This window comes from Manis pentadactyla, chromosome 5 (assembly GCF_030020395.1).
Source record: "Manis pentadactyla isolate mManPen7 chromosome 5, mManPen7.hap1, whole genome shotgun sequence".
Classification (NCBI taxonomy): domain Eukaryota; kingdom Metazoa; phylum Chordata; class Mammalia; order Pholidota; family Manidae; genus Manis; species Manis pentadactyla.
The window spans coordinates 68930008-68948720 of NC_080023.1; the positions used below are offsets into that span (position 1 = coordinate 68930008).

The 18713-nt window shown below is 38.8% G+C and overlaps 1 protein-coding gene across 4 annotated transcripts in view; it reads right to left on the bottom strand.

Moving 5' to 3' along the window:
- HPSE (heparanase) overlaps positions 1-18713 on the bottom strand; it is a 40544-nt gene that overhangs the window by 16600 nt on the left and 5231 nt on the right. For 2 of the 4 annotated variants that reach the window (XM_057502407.1, XM_036906370.2), the window contains exons 2-9: positions 12729-12874; positions 10419-10544; positions 6071-6244; positions 5273-5441; positions 4915-4962; positions 4264-4357; positions 3298-3404; positions 2080-2194 (exon numbers count right to left, since the gene is read on the bottom strand). In XM_057502407.1, the coding sequence (XP_057358390.1) occupies positions 2080-2194; positions 3298-3404; positions 4264-4357; positions 4915-4962; positions 5273-5441; positions 6071-6244; positions 10419-10544; positions 12729-12874 (979 nt within the window). The remainder of the gene's footprint in view (positions 1-2079; positions 2195-3297; positions 3405-4263; positions 4358-4914; positions 4963-5272; positions 5442-6070; positions 6245-10418; positions 10545-12728; positions 12875-18713) is intronic. The other 2 variants (XM_036906371.2, XM_036906372.2) reach the window with 2 other exon arrangements.

Sequence of the window (18713 nt, forward strand, 5' to 3'; positions counted from 1 at the left end):
ATGTGTACTTGTTTTCTTTAATTAATAAATTCCAAGGGACAAGATAGGAGAGGAAGGAAGAACTTCACAATTAACAGACTTAAGAGATATATCAACCAAAGACAATACATGGACCTTGTTTGGATTCTGATGTGAATAAACCAACTATTAGAAACATCTGATATGAAAAGGAAAATGTGAAACACTAAATATTTGATGATATTGAGGAATTATTGCTAACATTATTTAAAGTATGATAATGATACTTTATGTTTTTACAAAAGAGATACATACTGAAATATTTATGGATAAAATGATATATCTGAGATTTGCTTGAAAGCAATCTAGTAGGTGGGAGGTGAGGAGCAGGTAGGATTCTGGATTAAACAAGAATAGGGATTCATATACTTATATACTTTGAAATTTTCCACATTAAAAAGACTGTGCTTTTTTTAAGAACCCCACTCAGTATATGCCACAACTCTTCCTCCCTCTTGAGCTGAGGAAAGGTAGACTCAATAGAAAAACAGCTTTTGTTTCCCTGCTTAAAATCAAATTTTTCACTGGAGACGAGTAAAACCAATTACATGTTTTCCAACGAGACAACTTCAGCCTGGTTCAGTGAGTGGTAGGGTAGAAAGCAGGCCTCGGCCAGGATTTGTGCAGGATTCTTTCAAGTAACACAGGACAACTGTGTGACCTCCAGCAAATCACACAGCCTGATCTCAGTTTGAACTTCCACATTTGAAAATGGATCTAAAATACTTGCCTTGCCCATTTCCAGTACTGTTATGGAAATCAAATAGGGAAACAGATGTGTGTGGTAGATTTAAAGCTGATTCCCATGTATCCTGCAGGTGTCAAAGGGTACCTTTTACTCTTCTTGCAAGTTTTTCTAGCCAACTGTGAACTTTGAGGAAGAAGTATATTTAATGCATATACAAAGGGTTCTTAAGCTAAAGGTTTATGTTTGGGCATTGAAAAGATTTTGTTAACATAATAAATAGCTGTTGCTACTTACAAAGAGTGACAGAATAAGCTGGTTAATTCCTAGCCATTATACTCAAAGTGAATTTTGTAGAAGCTACTTATTTACCTTCCATGTTCAAGGTGCATTTAAGAAAGGGCCAGATTTTGGATATTTGCCTAATGAAAATATCATTTGTTTTAACTCTAAAGTTGACTTATACTTGGAGAAGATAGATTTCATTTTTTAACAAGGCCATTTTTCTAAGAATTTTCTATAAGTTATGAATAGTGTGCTCCATGAGCTTGGACCACTAAAGATTAAAAGCAACTTTGTTGGGAAATCTATCTACAAACCACAAAAGCCTAGTTTATATTTTGGCATGTGCTTTTTGCAAACTTTCTTAGCTTTCCTATACTACTCAAATAATTCCCTTAGGAATTATTCTTAGAAAATAGATCCCCTCAAATGCCATTTTAGACTAAAAATCAAGGTCATACTTCCCAGAGCTTTATCTACACTAACCCAATTTTTAGACATATATCTTTCAGGTAGCTTTTTAGATAGAAAGTCTACATTTCTTGATTTAGTACCAGATGCAGTAGGAGATAGGGTGTAAATTAGACTTCATTCATAAATATGTTAGAGAGTATTAACAAAATAACCAATTCTTAGGGTGAGATTTTTTTGAGCAAATACATGATACTGGCTTATCTTAAAGTTAAATAAATTATTTCATGACATAAAAAAGTTTTGAAACTTTGGATACCATAGGTAATTTTCACTTTAATTTACTTTGCAAACATTTTTTGATCTAAGTTTGTTATCTTGTAAAATTAGAGTCATAAAATTTCAAATGACCCTTTGTTTAAAGATCCCATACCATGCCCCAAATGGCCCACATAAATTTCTTCTCTTAAGACACAAAATGTTAGAATTTCTTCTCTTGACATGCAAAAATGTTAGAATGGAAGATCTCTAAGATTTCTTTCAATTCATCATTCCATGGGTTGGCTCCTTACTGAGAGCACTGAATTTATTGAGAGGATTTGCTCTTCATAGGAGCTAAAAAAATAAGGACCCTCAGTATATGGGAGTCTACTCACAGAAATAGGAAAATAATGGTCACTTACAGGTAAAGGTTCGAAGTTTTTATCCACTAAATGATAGTTTCCAGCTCCGAATAACACTTGCCTCATCACCACTTCTATGCCCATTCTGGCAGACAGACCCAATTTATCCAGCCACCTGGAATAAAGTAAGGCCCATATTTCTTCAGGTTTGGAAAAGTAACCCAATTCTAATTACACACTATTCTGATTTATTCATCTATGTGGGAGGAACTGACAGGAAACTAGAAAAGTAGTATTAATTATAAGTAAGTCATCATATGAAATGGAGACCATCCTTCCCTTAGTATGTTCTCATACTTCAGCATGATAAAAATTCTTAGACCATTAATATGCCATAGGAGTCCCTTTCAGGGTAAGGCAACTTCTGCTAAGCAGAGTGGACAAATTCCCATCCCTATAGATGATTATTCTCCATCTTGAGGGGTACCCCTTGCCTCCACAGTCCCATGTGAGGTTTGAAGAAAGGTTGCTAATAGTCAGCAGTAGTAAAATGTGAAATAAGTAGAAATCACACTTAACTTTTTGGACATTTCCCCCACTGCATTAGTTAATGGCAAAACAAAATCCATTCTCTCTGTATGCCTCATACCCTCAATGAGCATAAAGATTTGTGCTTTATTCTGGACTTAGAAGAATGAGGGTAGGAGAGGTAAGAGAATATGTCTCAATGTGAAGATACAGAATTTAGATTAATAAGAGTGTTAGCAGACTTACGGATTAATCATAAGTAAACCAGTTGTTTAAAGCAAACAAGATTGTGGTGGTTGGTTAATGAGGTGATGCATTCAATCTTTAAACTCATTGGTAGCCCCTCTGATGTGATCTCATACTTCAGGCTCTAAACTTCTTGGGAATCCATGAATATAATATTTGTAGCTATATTCATAGATTCCCAAGAAGTTTAGAGGCTGAGTCACAGCTCTAGATGCACTCTTTCATCATCTCCTTTAAAGGAAGGAATCCTTGGCATACTTAAGAGCCATAATCAAGGAACAACACTTCTAAAGCAATTCATTCATAAATGATTGTTTGGGACACACATTAAAGATGTCCAGCAAACTTTAGTAAATCATTTTCTTGCAATATCTGGCACAAATTTTGGGGCTCAACCACAGAAATTGTCTTTGATCAGCTTTTGGCTGATGAGCTATTTCAACTTAATAAAAGGATAGTAGAATGCTGCTATCTGGTCCCTGAGCCAAGTGCTTCTTCACTCACATAAAGCCAGCAGCAAAGGTATTGGACAGCAAAGGTGCTCCACCCCCGTACGCAGAGCTTGTTTCTCCTAACCAAACCTTCTTGTTGGGTCTGGTCTCCTCAACAACCTATGGAACAGGAAAGTCTCCGTGGTAACTGCAAACAGACTGACCATTTGTAGTGCTGAAGATTAACTACATTCAAACCCTTTCATTTCCAGGCCCATTTGTCCAATATAGCTATGAAATATGCTCATAGTCATTTAGATTCTTGGGCAATTTACTTTTATTGGAATACAAGGTATGGGAGGTATTTAAATAATCCCATTCTTATGCCCTATGAGAGATAATTCTACCAGAAAGGCTACTGGAAGTTATTTTTAACTTCTAATCAACATACATGGGTAAGACCCTATATTGAGGGGGACTGAAGGTGAATAAGACCTAGGGCCTATTCTCTAAAGTTGAAAAAAACATGTAAATTTATATACACATAGAATTTAGAACTAGCTCGTCTACAAAATAAGGACTATGACTTTACAGGAGTCCCTGCTCAGTCAACCACAGTTCAAAAGCTGATAATCCTTCTGACACACTGAGGTCAATAGTAGCCTAACACTACATAACAATGCCTACGTCACTCACCTCGCTTCCTCCCATCACATAGGCATTCTATCACCCCACATCATCAAAAGAAAAGGAAGAGTGAGGACAATGCAATAAGATATTTTGAGAGACCACATTCACATACCTTTTATTAAAGTATGTTGCTATAAATGTTCTATTTTATTCTTAGTTATTGTTGTTAATTTCTTACTGTGCCTAACTTACAAATCAAACTTAATCATAGATATATATGGATAAAAAAAATTTAGTATGCAAAGGATTTGGTACTATCTGCAGTTTCAGGCATCCACTGGGGGGTCTTGGAACATACATCCTGAGAATAAGGGGGAACTAATGCACATGAAAAAGAAAAAAGACTTACCTGGAAAATTTTTTGCACAGATAAAATAAAAGTGTCCAGTATATCAGGGTTTAGAAAATCTTCTTTGGTAGCAATTCGTCCATTCAAGTAGTAGCTAAATTATTCAGAAAGTATTCAGAAACAAAGCAACACTCTTTACTTTCTGCTTTTAAGTTAATTGGCTGAATTTACTCTCCTTCCTACCTCTTCCCACCCCCCTTTTATAAAAAAAGGCAGATGTTCTACTAAGCAGAGACCAAGGTGGAAGGGGTTCAGTTACTTTGTCCTGAGAAGACACAGTCACCAGTGTGGATACTCATGGGTTACCCATTCTTTGGCAAGCACGTTGGCTTTAGCTAGGTATCTGTTCCATGAGTTAAATGGTAATGTGCCTTAATCTTTGAATTTTTTTTAAATTTTGGTATCATTAAAATACAATTACATGAGCAAAATTGTGGTTGCTAGATTCCCCCCATTATCAGGTCCCCACCACATCTTTGAATTTTTGTTTTATTAATACTAAAATTCTAGAACAGTGCTGCTGGAGACACTTTGTTTCTTACTTGAACTATAAGGCCAATTAGCAGTTAAATGGAAATAATTTTTTGAAAACTAGGTGACAAGTAAAGCTTGCATTACTTCCTTAGTATTAAGGTCAGGAAACATACTTACTGATGCCACGTAACTGAATCAATCACTTTTCCCCCTGCCTTCAGGAAGCTAGGAAAAAAAATCCGTTATGTTATCACTTAATCTTCATATGCACAATACATGAGCAAGAATTTTGTTCCCTAGAAATGGGCTGTTACTACTTTAGGTTCCAGCAAACAGAAATTTCCTAATTCTGATTAAAAAGTTTTCATAGCTGCTATTTGCCCCCAAATCCTTGGTCTTCTGCGCCAATGTTCCCTCTTTGGTAAAACATCTAGTTAGGCAGTAAATGGTTTAATAAGAAGTAGGCTGTTGATGGGCCCCACTGGAGAGAAATATTCTTTTTAAGAAAAATGGTTCTGCTTCCTCTAGCTCTTACCTCCTCAGCATCTCAACAGTCTTTCCTCGAGGCTGGCCAACATCAGGACCATAGAGCTTTGCAGTTTTGAAAGCAGATTTTCCTAGAAGTTTATGCAATTCAATAAAATCTTTTCCTAACTGCAATCCATCAATGAAAATACCAGCCTTCTTCCGGAAACTGTTAGGTTCTGAAAGACAGCACTTTTCAAAATAACCATATACCTAGTTTTGTTTATTTAAAAGCAAACATAACAGCAGCATATAAAAGCAACAAAACATTTCCAAATTACAAAACCTTAGAATCCAAAGTCAAGAAAAGTAAAACCCTTAGTTGTAAGGAAGATACTCCAGAGAAAGAAAAATTTTAATTATATAACTGAGGTATGAGGGGTTATTAAGACAATTTGAAGTTAATGATGGAGATATAAAACTAACAGATATTTGGGAAATAGTCTGTATTCAGTGTTTAGTAACTTAATTTACTTCAAAACAAGCAAACAAACAAGGCTGGGTTGGAGCAAGACATTTAGGTCTGAGTATCATGAAAATCTCAAGGAACCTGGGAGCTGTGGATGTTGCTGTATTCTAGTTGTCCTCAGTCCAAATGCACATAATCTAGGATTAACAATAGGTTCTGGGGTATATAAAGGAGTTTTCAGCCATAAGTAATTCCAAAAGTTGCATTGTTGAGCACTGGCACAAATGTGTTGAGTCAAAAGTATATTTGCTAATAATAAAAAGAATGTCATAAATGGGAACAAATAATGTCAAGGGGGAGAATCTCCTTATTAACGAAATGTTCCTGGGGGACACTTACCATTGCCTAGTTCCCAAGAAATGTTGTAACTCTTGGAAGAGCAGTAGTCTAGGAGCAACTGAGCATTAGAACTGTTCCACTGCAAATCTGCTGTTCGGAGTAATGCATTTATACCAAAGATCAAGTCTAGTCCTGAGCAATTTGCAAAAGTGTACAGCATATCCACTGAGCTTCCTAAAAGAAAAATGTTGCAGTTTAAGGGTTAGGTTGGCACCACCATAATGAAGGTCTCCAGATGTTCTTTGTAATGAATTACTATGTCCCTTGTTAAACTGAAGGAATTCCAGTCCTAATGAGTGACTACAGTTATGAATAAAAGACAAAAATTTAAGAATATTAATATGATTTCATTTACTCCAACTGTTGAATCAAGTCCCATGGAAGGTACCAAAAGCTTTGGTCAAGCACACAGGTTTTGTGCAGATGACCTCAGGTGGACTGGGAAAACTCTGCTGTATGGCTCAGCGCTCAGCCTGCACACACCGGACCTCATTAGTCAACATAAACCCCACTTTTCATAATCTGTCTCTACTCACAAACTCAGTTGCAAACTATTTTGGTAAATTTAATTACATTTAAAAGATTTTTTTGAGAAATTCATGTATGTGATTTATTACTTTAAAATTAGTAGAATTTTACATTAAAAATTTGGCCCAAGGCCATAGGACTGTGGTTTCCAAACTATGTGCCAGGGCACTCGGGGAGCTACAGTGAATTTACCACACAGTTGTCAGGTTAAGCAAATAAATATACAGGACATTTATCTGAACTTCAGATAAATGATGAATAATTTTTACTGTATGTCCTGTGCAGTATTTGAGAAATACAGAAAAAATGAGTTTCATCTGAAATTCAAATGTACCTGGGCAACCCTACTCAGCAGGGGCACTGCAGGATCTCTTAAGTTTGCAAGAGAAACCCATCACATCTGTTGGATGTGACAAGAATTACTACTATTAGGTTGTTTGGACCTAACAACTTAATAATTGAAGCTCTTAGGTATTTGTTATGGTCTAGGTATGCTGTGAAAAAAGTGCCATAAAAACTTGAGAAGTTTTGTCAAATTTTCCAAACATTAGCTAGTCTATAATCACTTCTTGAGAGTGGCCACAATGTCATTTTGAGTGTCATCTTTTTATTGTATGTATAATAATGATTTTTTGGTTATTTGTTAAGTAGAAATTCACTCTCGAATTCTCCTGGTTAAAAAAAACTCTACTTGCCATCAGCCATCCCTGGCAAACTTAACACCCTTTCTCCTTGAAAATGGGTTTGTTTTTGTTTTCTTTCTAAATCTCCAGCCTGAGTTATTCAGATCACCAGAACAGTGAAACCCTAGATTTAATGTTGCTGATAAAGGCTGAGGGGCAGAAATGACTCTAGCAAGCTGTTTTAGGTGTTTCTGATGTTTGCTCTGGCACCTGCTTACAGACATTAGGGTTTGAAAAGCTCTGGAGTCCTGCAGCCCAGCATGCCCCTGGATCTGGAGCTGTGGCTGAGGACAGCACAGAGCCTTTGGCAGCCCTGAGTCCTCCCCAAACCTCCACCCTCATTTTCAATGAGGAAACTAATACTCAAGAATTGAAGTGCTTTGCCCAGTACCACTCAGCTCTTTGATGGCAGTGCCATTCATAGAGCCTGTTGCAAAGGCATGACTCACTGCCGTAGTCACAGTATACTGTAGGTGGACATGTGATAAAATCATGTTGTAGAAAGTTTCCTGGACCAGGATTCATAAGATCTGAGCTGCAGGCCCTGCTCTCTCTCACTTACAGACTGTATGATCAGGGGTGACCCTTTTACCCTGCATGAGCCTCAGCTACGGATCTGTAGTCTGGGAAGCAGCAATCCACATACACCTTCCTCACATAGCCAAGGTTGACACCACACATGTGAGAACCCTTTGCAAACCATAAAACACCCTTAGAGATATACAGCACTATTACTGCTGCCTAGCCTCTGTACAAAGATTCTGGCATTTTCAAAAAACCTGGAACATTTGCATTTTACATTATTTATACAGCTCATAATTTACTCTTTATCTATTTCTTCATTTTTCCGAATGCACTTGGAATTTGCATAGCTTGAAATTCCATCATAAGCTTCCTAAAATTTAACAGTATCATCTAAAATAAGAGGTGGGGCTGAGTTCAAATCGACTCTTAAAAAAACACAAACCCACCCACCCTACTCTCTTCTCAAATAATAATAATAATAATAACAAAAGTCATAGATAATTAGTCGATATCCAATCATTATCCAATCTCTTATCTCTGGGACAAGGATAATCTAAATGTCATTAAAAACAGGCACTGACTCTCCCTGGCATTAAGCCTGTATGTTCACATTATGTGTGTCCAGCATCCAGGATGGGAGTGCGTGTTGTGGGGGGGCGGTGTTGGGTGATGAGGAAGAGAGGTGGAGAAGGACAGCAAGGAATTAGCTCACTAAATAGGATTATTTTAACAAGGAAGTCCTCATTTGTGCAGTCACATCCAGAATTACATCTGTAACACTGCTTCCTTCTCCTGTCCAAACAGGTTTACAGTGTGTTTATATTCCCATGACAAATGTTTTTGTCATCTTCTACATAAGTTAAATACACCATAACAAGTCCTGTAATTAGAAAACTTAACCTATATCTTCCAGAACACCTGTTTTAAGGGTTCAGGCCACTAAGCAATTAACGTGTTCTTTTCACAATAGACTTTTGCTCTGTCTTCCCCATTGTATGATACCACTCCAAGTACTCAGGCATTTCCAACCTCAGCCATGGATGCAGAGCAATGTACGGAAACACCTCCTAGCTTCTGAGATACTTATCATTATGAGTTGGTGCCCAGGCTAAACACAGTAGATTCCTACCTACATGTTTCCAAGATATGCAGATTAAAATAGAAAATTTCAAACCAGAAGTCAAATGTTTCCAAATACAAGTCAACTATCTCCATTTGTTATACATTTTAGCATTGCCAACAAGATGGCTGGAGTTATACTGACCCAGTTACATGGTTAGCAAAGGAAGCTTCCCTGGTGTGGAAACTATGAAGGTCCAAAACCCAGAGGCAGGAAAAGATGTTAGAAACCTCCTATCTTGGTTACAGAAAGGTCATGTGGAGTAGCATATCTTTTTTTAGAAAAATTAAACATAAACTAGTATAATATTTAACATAATAAAAAAAAGTAGGAATCTACAAACTACCCAAAACCATGGAGTCTTTTCCTAGCAGGCCTGTAGCATAATGATTTATTACAAATGAGACCTTACTGCTGTGGCTCTTTAGTGGGATCTGAGACGGTCCTGCTTTACACCAGATTCCGTTCAACCACAGATCATGTTATTAAAGCAACAGAGTAGCTCCCCCACCTTTCTTTAAAATGCAAAAAATTAATTTAAGAGAACTACATTATCTATTAACATATAACCTATTTTTTTACTTTTTGTGTCATATTTTTTTCTGTACTTCATAAATAAAAAATATAAATATAAAACATCTATCAGATATACTGAAGTCCAGATAGTGTACAGCAAAATCTTATAAAAATAGTTCACTTTCAATAATGTGCTTTTTAGAAATATTGATTAACCCAAATTAATGTCAAGATAATTTATTTTCCAAAAGTCAAAAGAAGACAGTTGTACAGAATCTGAGCAGGTCATTTCCTTAACTGAGATCTGGGGCAACATCAACCCTTAGTTAGGTATAAAACATCAACTTTCAGATAAAATATATTTCATAGTTAAATAAGGATTGCTAGTTTCAGTTGTTTTCAAGCCCTGCAGGACATCATCCCATTTTGAAGACTAGAAACCTGTTTCAGTGAATGGAGATAAATTCCTGGTTTGCCGAGCTAGTTCTGCATCTGCAGAGCACAGAGGGAAGAGAAAGCTGCTTCATTCATGGCTAAGACTGTGTGGTGTGACTGAGGATTCCCCTGCCTGGTGATACACCGATTCCTAATAGGGGCTGCTTCTGGGAGGAGTGACGGAAGGGACAATGAGTTGTGAATGGTTTTCACATTTTACTCTTCATACGTTGTATTTTACTTTCACGTGGAAAGTGTATCCATGTCTTCCTAGACTTCCTTCAGAACAATAAAGGTCAATATTAGCCAGTGAATTATTGACTTCTGTAATTCATTACTTAGCTAGTAGGCAAAGGCAGGTGAAAAAGAGAAAAAAAAGGAAATTTTGGGTTCGAGGTTTCACGCTAACTAGGGATAACATTCTTTGAGTATGATGCAGCTTTACACAGCTGTTGCAGGGTTTATTAGAGTCAAGCCCAAGTTCAAGCTATCCAAATGTTTTGGGGGCTGGAGCACCTTCAGGGTGCTTTTCATTTCTTACTAGAGTAGGTGCTGTTCTTGAACTTTTTCTGATACTGTTCTGTAAGTAGCAATTGCTCCTGGAAGGGCCATTCCAACTGTAAGCTCTTCTCCACATCAGAAGGGATGGATCCAGATTCGCAAATATCTGTAAATGGAAGAAAAAATTTAGAGAATCTATTTTCACAGAGACAAGGTCAAAATCCTATACATGTATTTACTTAGCTATTTATGGGGCTAAAGCAGGATAACGAACTTTCTGGTTTTCAGGTATAAGTTCAGAGAAAGATACATTCTGTTACAAATGTCCAATCTGTTGGCTAATCAATCATCACAAACGAACAACCAAAGGGTGGGTTGCCTAAGAAATTTCAGATTTACAAACATTGGCCACAGATACATTGGACATAATGTCATGATATTTAACAAAGCAGAAGCTCCTCAGACACTGAAAATGGTTAGAGACCAACACCAAAGAAAACAGTTCAGTTCTCTTAAGATTCACTGTTAAAATGAACAGAAATTTGTTTTACATGGACTATATCTGCTTTGTGGTGATGTCCTCTTTCCATAATGGTAGGACAGGAAATGTTGACCTTTTTCCTTGTAATTTGGTATCAACAAAGTTTCTGAGACCACAACATGTGTACTTGGAAATATCCACCACTCTCCAAGTCTGGCCGACTGTGCTTCTTTATCACAAGGCAGCAGGGCTGCTGGGTGCTTGCCGCCAGGGGGGCGAACCTGCCAGCGACTTCCTTTCTGTGAAGCTGCACATTCTGGCTTCCTGGAAGCTGGTGCCTCATCCATCCCTGTGCTCACAGAGGATGTTTCAGAGGCCCTTGGATAATCCCAGTGAGCCCTCACTACACACACACAGGATGACGAAGACTGATGAACAAAGGACAGTTTCCTGTCTAAAACTTATGGACCTTTTGAATGCATATGACTCGTTTGAGAAAAGCCAAGTCTAAACATAAACTATTTTGTGTTATTCCAAGGAAACCCTCCTGCTTTTTTTAAATTATTTTTATTTTGGTATCATTAATCTACAATTACATGAAGAACATTATGTTTACTAGGCTCCCCTCTTAACCAAATTCCCCCCACATACCCCTTCACAGTCACTGTCCATCAGCATAGTAAGAGGCTGTAAAATCACTACTTGTCTTAGCTGTGTTGCACAGCCCTCCCTGTGCCCCCACCACACTATACATGCTAATCATAATGCCCCCTTTCTTTTTCCCTGCCCTTATCCTTCCCTTCCCACCCATCCTCCCCAGTCCCTTTCCCTTTGGTAACTGTTAGTCCATTCTTGGGTTCTGTGATTCTGCTGCTGTTTTGTTCCTTCAGTTTTCCTTTGTTCTTATACTCCACATATGAGTGAAATCATTTGGTACTTGTCTTTCTCTGCCTGGATATTTTCACTGAACATAATACCCTCTAGCTCCATCCAAGTTGTTGCAAATGGAAACCCTCCTGCTTTTTAAAAAATTTGTTCTAATTACTATTCTATCAGTTCTGGCTGAAATACTAACTGCTCTAAACACTTCCAAGTAAAGAAAATAAACAAGGAAAATATGTAATACATTAAATACAGAAATACAATTCATTAATATATACATTATAATAATTCAATGATGCATATATTTTTAATAATTGCTAAGATAATGTTTTAACTTCCATTTGATGTCTGTAGAGCACTTAAGAAAGACCCAGGGCAAATGGCTCATGGCTCCCTAGGGCAGGTTTCCCCAGTGAAGCCCACAGACTTCCACTATCAAAATCACCTGAGGAGCTTGCTAAACTCTTAATCTAATGGAGTTCAGGAATCCAAATATTAAAACTCACCCAAGGTGACTATGTCTAGTCAGTAAAGCCTGAGAACCACACCCAATAAAGAGTCATAAGAGCCATTCTTAGAAGCAGAGCCTGTTTCCATGTCCCCCCTGCTATACCTGTCACCCACATCTACTGCTGGAGTAAATGGGTTTCAATCCATTGCTGTTTTCAGCTGGAAATGCTCTCTTCAATTTGACATGTTTCTGCCCACATGCTCCCTCTTCAGCTACACTCACTGCTCTACTTACAGCACAGTCAGCTCCCAGGCACGCTCAGCACACCTTCACTTGGGAGGACTCACTTGCAGGAAGCTGCCAGGAAGAGGAGACCTGCCCACTGCTTATTCATTGTGTGTAGGTGTCCCCACAGCTCAGTGGGAAGTCCTTAATCTCTTATTAATTGTTAGATGTGAGCAATAATATTTCTCCAAGAATGCTCATGACTGACTCCAGTTAATGGAAGTATATAGTTAATCTTTAAAAATATTCACCCTGGTTGACTTGAGATTGCCAGTAACTTCTCTCTTCAAAGGTTGGTTCCTTCTTGGGATCAAAAATTAGAAAGTCTGTCTTGGTACCACCAAATCTCAGGTATGCAGGAGACAAACCTTTGGCCAAAGTACGAAGCTTTGGAGAGCTGTTATGGAGACAAGCAAGAAATTAGAATGTTTTTTTCCCAAGACAATCTAGCCAAACATGTTTACTCCCTTCCCTCCTGGTGGACCTATTTCTTAGTATCTAGCCATACAGACCTTGGAGGGGAAAGTCATACTAGGGAATCGTCTCAATTTGAATCTCTCTATTTGCAAGGTTGCTCTTCTAGGTGTCTGAAGGCAACTTGGTGCTCTAACTGTGGCAAGAGCTTGTATTTTAATTGACAAGTAGGATAGTGTTTGGAAATTGCAAAAAATCATAACCTTCTATGATTGATGGAGGAACAGAGGTAAAAGAGTGGAAACTACAGGGAAGATGACTCTGTGTTTCTTTGAAAAACAGATGGTCTTCAAACATTCATATTCTCAGAGAAGTTCAGAAGTAACTTAACATTCCTCCTCTTCCTAACCTCCCTCCCCAAGGGAAACTATCTTTTTACATTTAAGTGAAATGACTTAGAGTTATTTAAGATTCTAATTCCTAACACTGACATCTCCAATTTGAGCAATTCTAAATGCATGTCTCATAAAGCTCCCAGGGCTCCTGAAAGGTGCCTATTATGTCCTCAGAAAGGTACCAAGTGCTGTAGAAAGGAATCAGAATGACTTATAATTCCTTCCCTCAGAAGATGAAAATGCCATGAATATTTATGTGAACCAAACTAAGAAAACATTGACCCAGTTAGCAGGGGCACCTGTGGTACATCCAGGAAGGCTCACACATGTGATCCTGGCCACACTGCTCTCCAAATGCTCTGAAAAGACATAAAACCAATGCTGTGTAGTTCTTGGAACAGTTGAGTTAATTAGTTTGCAGGCGGGCTGATTTCAAACTGGAAAATCATCCCAGGAGAACTACTGAACTGCCAAGTCTTTTGACATCCTAGGAATCAAATGCCTGACCTAAAATACAGAATATGAAGATGTTCTTCTGCTTAACTACATATGTGAAATTTTCAAAAGGTTTCTTTATTTGTACTTAGGAAAGAGGAATTAAAAGACAGAAACTGACCAAAAGATAAGTCTCCTGCATTAAAAACTTCAGGGATTCTCATTAACTTTTTTTTTTCATATTAAAGATATTTTAATATTTCCTTAATGGCCTCAAAGCCACTTAGAAAACTTGCTTCGATTTAGCATATTCATGAATGGCATTGCAATCTTAGGGAAAAAACTTCATTTTTAAGTTATCTGGCGGTTTGAATTTAGGACAAAACCTGATTATAGGATAATTTGTTTTATATCAACCAAGGCTTTAAGTTTTGTGTTTTTTTTGAGAGGGCATCTCTCATATTTATTGATCATATGGTTGTTAACAACAATAAAATTCTGTATAGGGGACTCAATGCACAATCATTAATCAACCCCAAGCCTAATTCTCAACAGTCTCCAATCTTCTGAAGCATAACGAACAAGTTCTTACATAGTGAATAAGTTCTTACATGGTGAACAGTGCAAGGGCAGTCATCACAGAAACTTTCGGTTTTGATCACGCATCATGAACTATAAACAATCAGGTCAAATATAATTATTCGTTTGATTTTTATACTTGATTTATATGTGAATCCCACATTTCTCCCTTATTATTATTATTATTATTTTAAATAAAATGCTGAAGTGGTAGGTAGATGCAAGATAAAGGTAGAAAACATAGTTTAGTGCTGTAAGAGGGCAAATGTAGATGATCAGGTGTGTGCCTGTAGACTATGTGTTAATCCAAGCTAGACAAGGGCAACAAAACATCCACGGATGCAGAAGATTTCTCTCAGAACAGGAGGGGTGAGGTTCTAAGCCTCACCTCTGTTGATCCCCAATTTCTCACCTGATGGCCCCCCTGCGACTGTGCCTGTCTTAGGTTGTTCCTCCCTTGAGGAATCTTACCCGTCTCTGGCTAACCAGTCATCTTCCGGGGCCATACAGGGAAATGTAAAGTTGGTAAGTGAGAGAGAAGCAATATTATTTGAAAAGGTTAGCTTTTTACTTCTTTGCAGATTTATGCCCTGTGGCTTCTATGCCCAGCATTTGTCTTGAGGTATCTTTACCACTTGGAAGAATTTCATCAACTTTTTATTTGTAACTTGAGAGCTTTTTACTATGCTCCCTAACTAGGCACCTTTGCCTTCATGAGCCTCTTACTCCATAAACAAAAAAACACTTAGAAGTGTATTTTATGATGATGTTTGTAGAAAGACGAATATTTTCAGTTATACATTTAAACATTTTCTTTGACTTAAACATTCATTTCTTTAGATCTTAGGGACTGTCTTGCCAATGGGTTTCAGCCCCGGGCAAGTTCGCTATGGATTCAATGTGACCAAATAAATGACAGTAGAACGTTCTTGGGGTGAAAGGGTGATACCCAACTCTATTTCCATGGTGGCAGGTTAATCACTAAAATCCCGTCCACTCAGAGTGAGTCTGCACACAGCAAGCTGGTCTCTGAGTCTGGGCCTCTCTGCCCACACAGCCGTCCTCTGGCTCTGTCTTGGCGCTGCCACCACTCCAGCCTCTGCTCTGCTCTCCTGCAGCCCCGCCACCATGTCATGCCCAGAGCACTGGGTGGAAATCTTTATATAGAGTCAATAGTGAAGTATTGCCCACAGGTGTGCAGTGAGCTAGCCAACCAGGGCCAGGTGAGAATCCTGGCCACAGGAGTTTAAATTTTATCCACAGGGACCTTAGCATATTTTCATGGGCCCCTTAAACACACCGTGGGTCCTGGCATGATCAAATGCAGCAACAGGTGAGACTCAGAAACTTTATCAACCTGAAATTTGCCCTGGTTCAAAGACCTGACAGGAACACTAGGAAGGATGGCATCTGCCATGCAAGCCTCAAAACCACTTGAAAATAAATGGAAATGCTAACTTGGACTAAGTAAGGATTCAGAGGAGAACCATTTCCACTTTGCTACAAACCCAAGTAAAATAAACTGTAGGGAGGAGGAAGAGAGCATTATTATTTAAAGAGTACAGAGCTTGAGTTTGGGAAGATGAGAAAGTACTAAGATGGACGGTGGTGATGGTTGCACTGCAGTGTGAATGTAGTTAATGTCAGTGAAATATGCACTTTAAAATGGTTAAGATGGTAACCATGTTTGGTATATTTTATGTTTGGTATATTTTACCAAAATAAAAAAACAAATCAAGTACATAGTGTGATTTCAACAATGAAAATAATATATATAGAAGAAGATAACAGGTGTCATTATATAACGAGATGGATAGTAGACTCTTCTATTGCTTTCTGCATTTTACAAGTTTTCCGTAATAAGCACATGATATTTTAATTTATTCAAGGTAGTTTTGTGCATGTGTTAGTTTTTTAAGAACAGGTGAAAATTTATTCAAAGGAGACATAGACATCTGTTAATTTATTCAAAAAAATATTCACTGCAGGTCCACTCTGCCAGGCATTATGCTAACTGCTAGAGATACAATGACAAATAAGACAGAGTAGCTGTTGTTCTCATATAATTTATAGTCTAGCGATATATACAAACAAGTAAATAGGCAATGTCAAAACAGTGCTATGAGAACAGACAAAGGGGATCCTGACCTGACTTTGAGCTGAGGGTGGGGGTGGCTAGAAGTTTTCCAGGGAGAGTGAAGTGGCTTCACTATTGGACATTCAAAAGGAATAAATCCTACCCAGATCAAAGACAGTGAGGTGGGACTGGAGGAAGTGTTCCATGTGTAGGGAAGTCTGTGCAAAGAAAGAAATAGAAGAGAATATGGCAACACTGAAGAGCTGATGGGTGTGGCTAGAGCCTAGAGATTTGGGGCAGGGAGTAGTTGGGAGAGGTTAAACTGGAGAGGCAAGCAGAGCCATGTCACAGAGGACCTGTAAGCTTCCGTGTCCGGGAGTCCAACTTTACACAAGAGCAATGGGAAGCCATGGAAGGATTCAGAACAGTGTAGTGGCCTCATCAGGCTTTTATTTTGGAGAAGAATCTCAGGCTGTGGTGTTCACTTACTGTGGTCATGCTAATGTGGACAGAAAGTGATGAGCTGAGGTAAGGTGACAGAGTGGGGATGGAGAAAAATGGACAAATTCAAGACATGTGGATATAGAAATAATACTAGATTTTGTGTTTAATTGGACATTGGAGAAGAGTCAAGCATTTTTCCTGGGAAGCATCTTGGAAGATGGTATTATCATTTGCTGAGATGAAAAGTAAGTGATAGATTGGAGATAGGGATGAAGGCAGGTGTGTGTGTGTGTGTTCAGTTTTGCAGAATTTAAGATCCTAATGGTACACCAAAAAACATATTTCCATCAGGCCTGGCCCTGTGTGTCTGGAGCTCAAGAGACACACCCAAGTGAGGTATAGCACGGAGAATCCTCAGTCTACAAGTCAGGGGCTAGTAACTCCCAGCCCCAAGGTGCAAAGACATGGCCCTAAAACTGATAAAAGGAGCTTCTTCAGAGACACTCCAGGCTGGCCCTCCTCCTCTGCTTGGCCGACACTGCTTCTGGGCTTGGCATTTTGATTGTGCTTGATGATAGCGGAGGATCATTTACCAGAGCCCGCCCGCCTCCCAGAGGGCATGGCGTTAGCACCCCGAGTCACACTCAGTCACATCACACTGCCTTTACTTTCTTCACAGCATCCACCACTCTCTAAAATTAGCTTCCTTGTTAGTTTCCCTGGTTTCTTACCAATCCCAGGCCCCACCCCGGATGTCAGCTCTGTGAAAGCAGGGGCTTCACACATGAGGCCCATCAGAATCTCCTCGGTGCCTGAATGAGGACCTGGCACACAGCTAGGGCTTATTAAGTGTCTGTTAAGTGAATGAACACTGGAGACCAGCCTGACGAAAGGGCAAGTGGGGCCAGACAAAGACTGTTTTCTCAACTAAATTAGAACCCAACACCATGGCTCCTCCAAGTAAAGGAAATCATGTGCATCAAAGTTATTAGTATTAAGGATGGTTTTGTTTACCACCTTTGCAATGGAACATTGCCTTGGTTTGGCCTATGACAAAATAGTAATGCCCTATGACAAAAACCAGAATTAAAAACACCTGCAAAACCTGTCATGAAAACAAAACTTATCAAAGGTACAGTACTTCTATCACATATAGGAAAAAGAAAGGGGGAAAAATCCACCACCATGATAGTGACACGGAAATAATGAAAGAACACATGAGCACAGCTGCAGACATGCCATTTCTGGAGTTTGTTAGGGGAAAGACAAGTCTGCAGGTATTTTGATTTTCCCTTCTGTGCAAAAACAAGCAATTTACACAAAAGCAGAGGAGTACTGGAGCTGGTCTGGACCAGCCTGTGAGAACCAGTTGTTAGATTTTGAGAACCAGTTGTTAAACTGTTGGCACTTTGACATTGGCCCTGGAGGGAGTACCCATACCAGAAATCATAAAAACAAATCAGTCTCCCCTCCTCCCAGGGAGCCAGATGTCAAACATTTTCTAGCACATGGAGGCCATAGTAACTGAAGCCAGCGAAGTGGGTGGGACCACTCAGAAGACTGTGTGAAGTGAAAAGAAAGCCTAGGTCAGAAGTCTGAAGAACATCATTTAAGACAAGCTAGAGGAAGAAATGGGAAATAACTTAGGGAGGTGGGGGAAACCCCTGGAATTGGAAGTGACACAGACCCGAAGGGATGAGACAGTGTTTCAGTTTTCAACCTTGCCAAATACTTCCAAGAGACTCTTAGTTTACCAGGGCTGCAATAACAAAATACCACAAACCCAGTGGCCTAAGCACCGGAAATCTATTGTCTTGTAGATTAGGAGCCTAGAAATCTGAAATCAAGGTGTTGGCAAAGCCGTGCTCCCTCTTTAGTTACTGGGGAAAGAT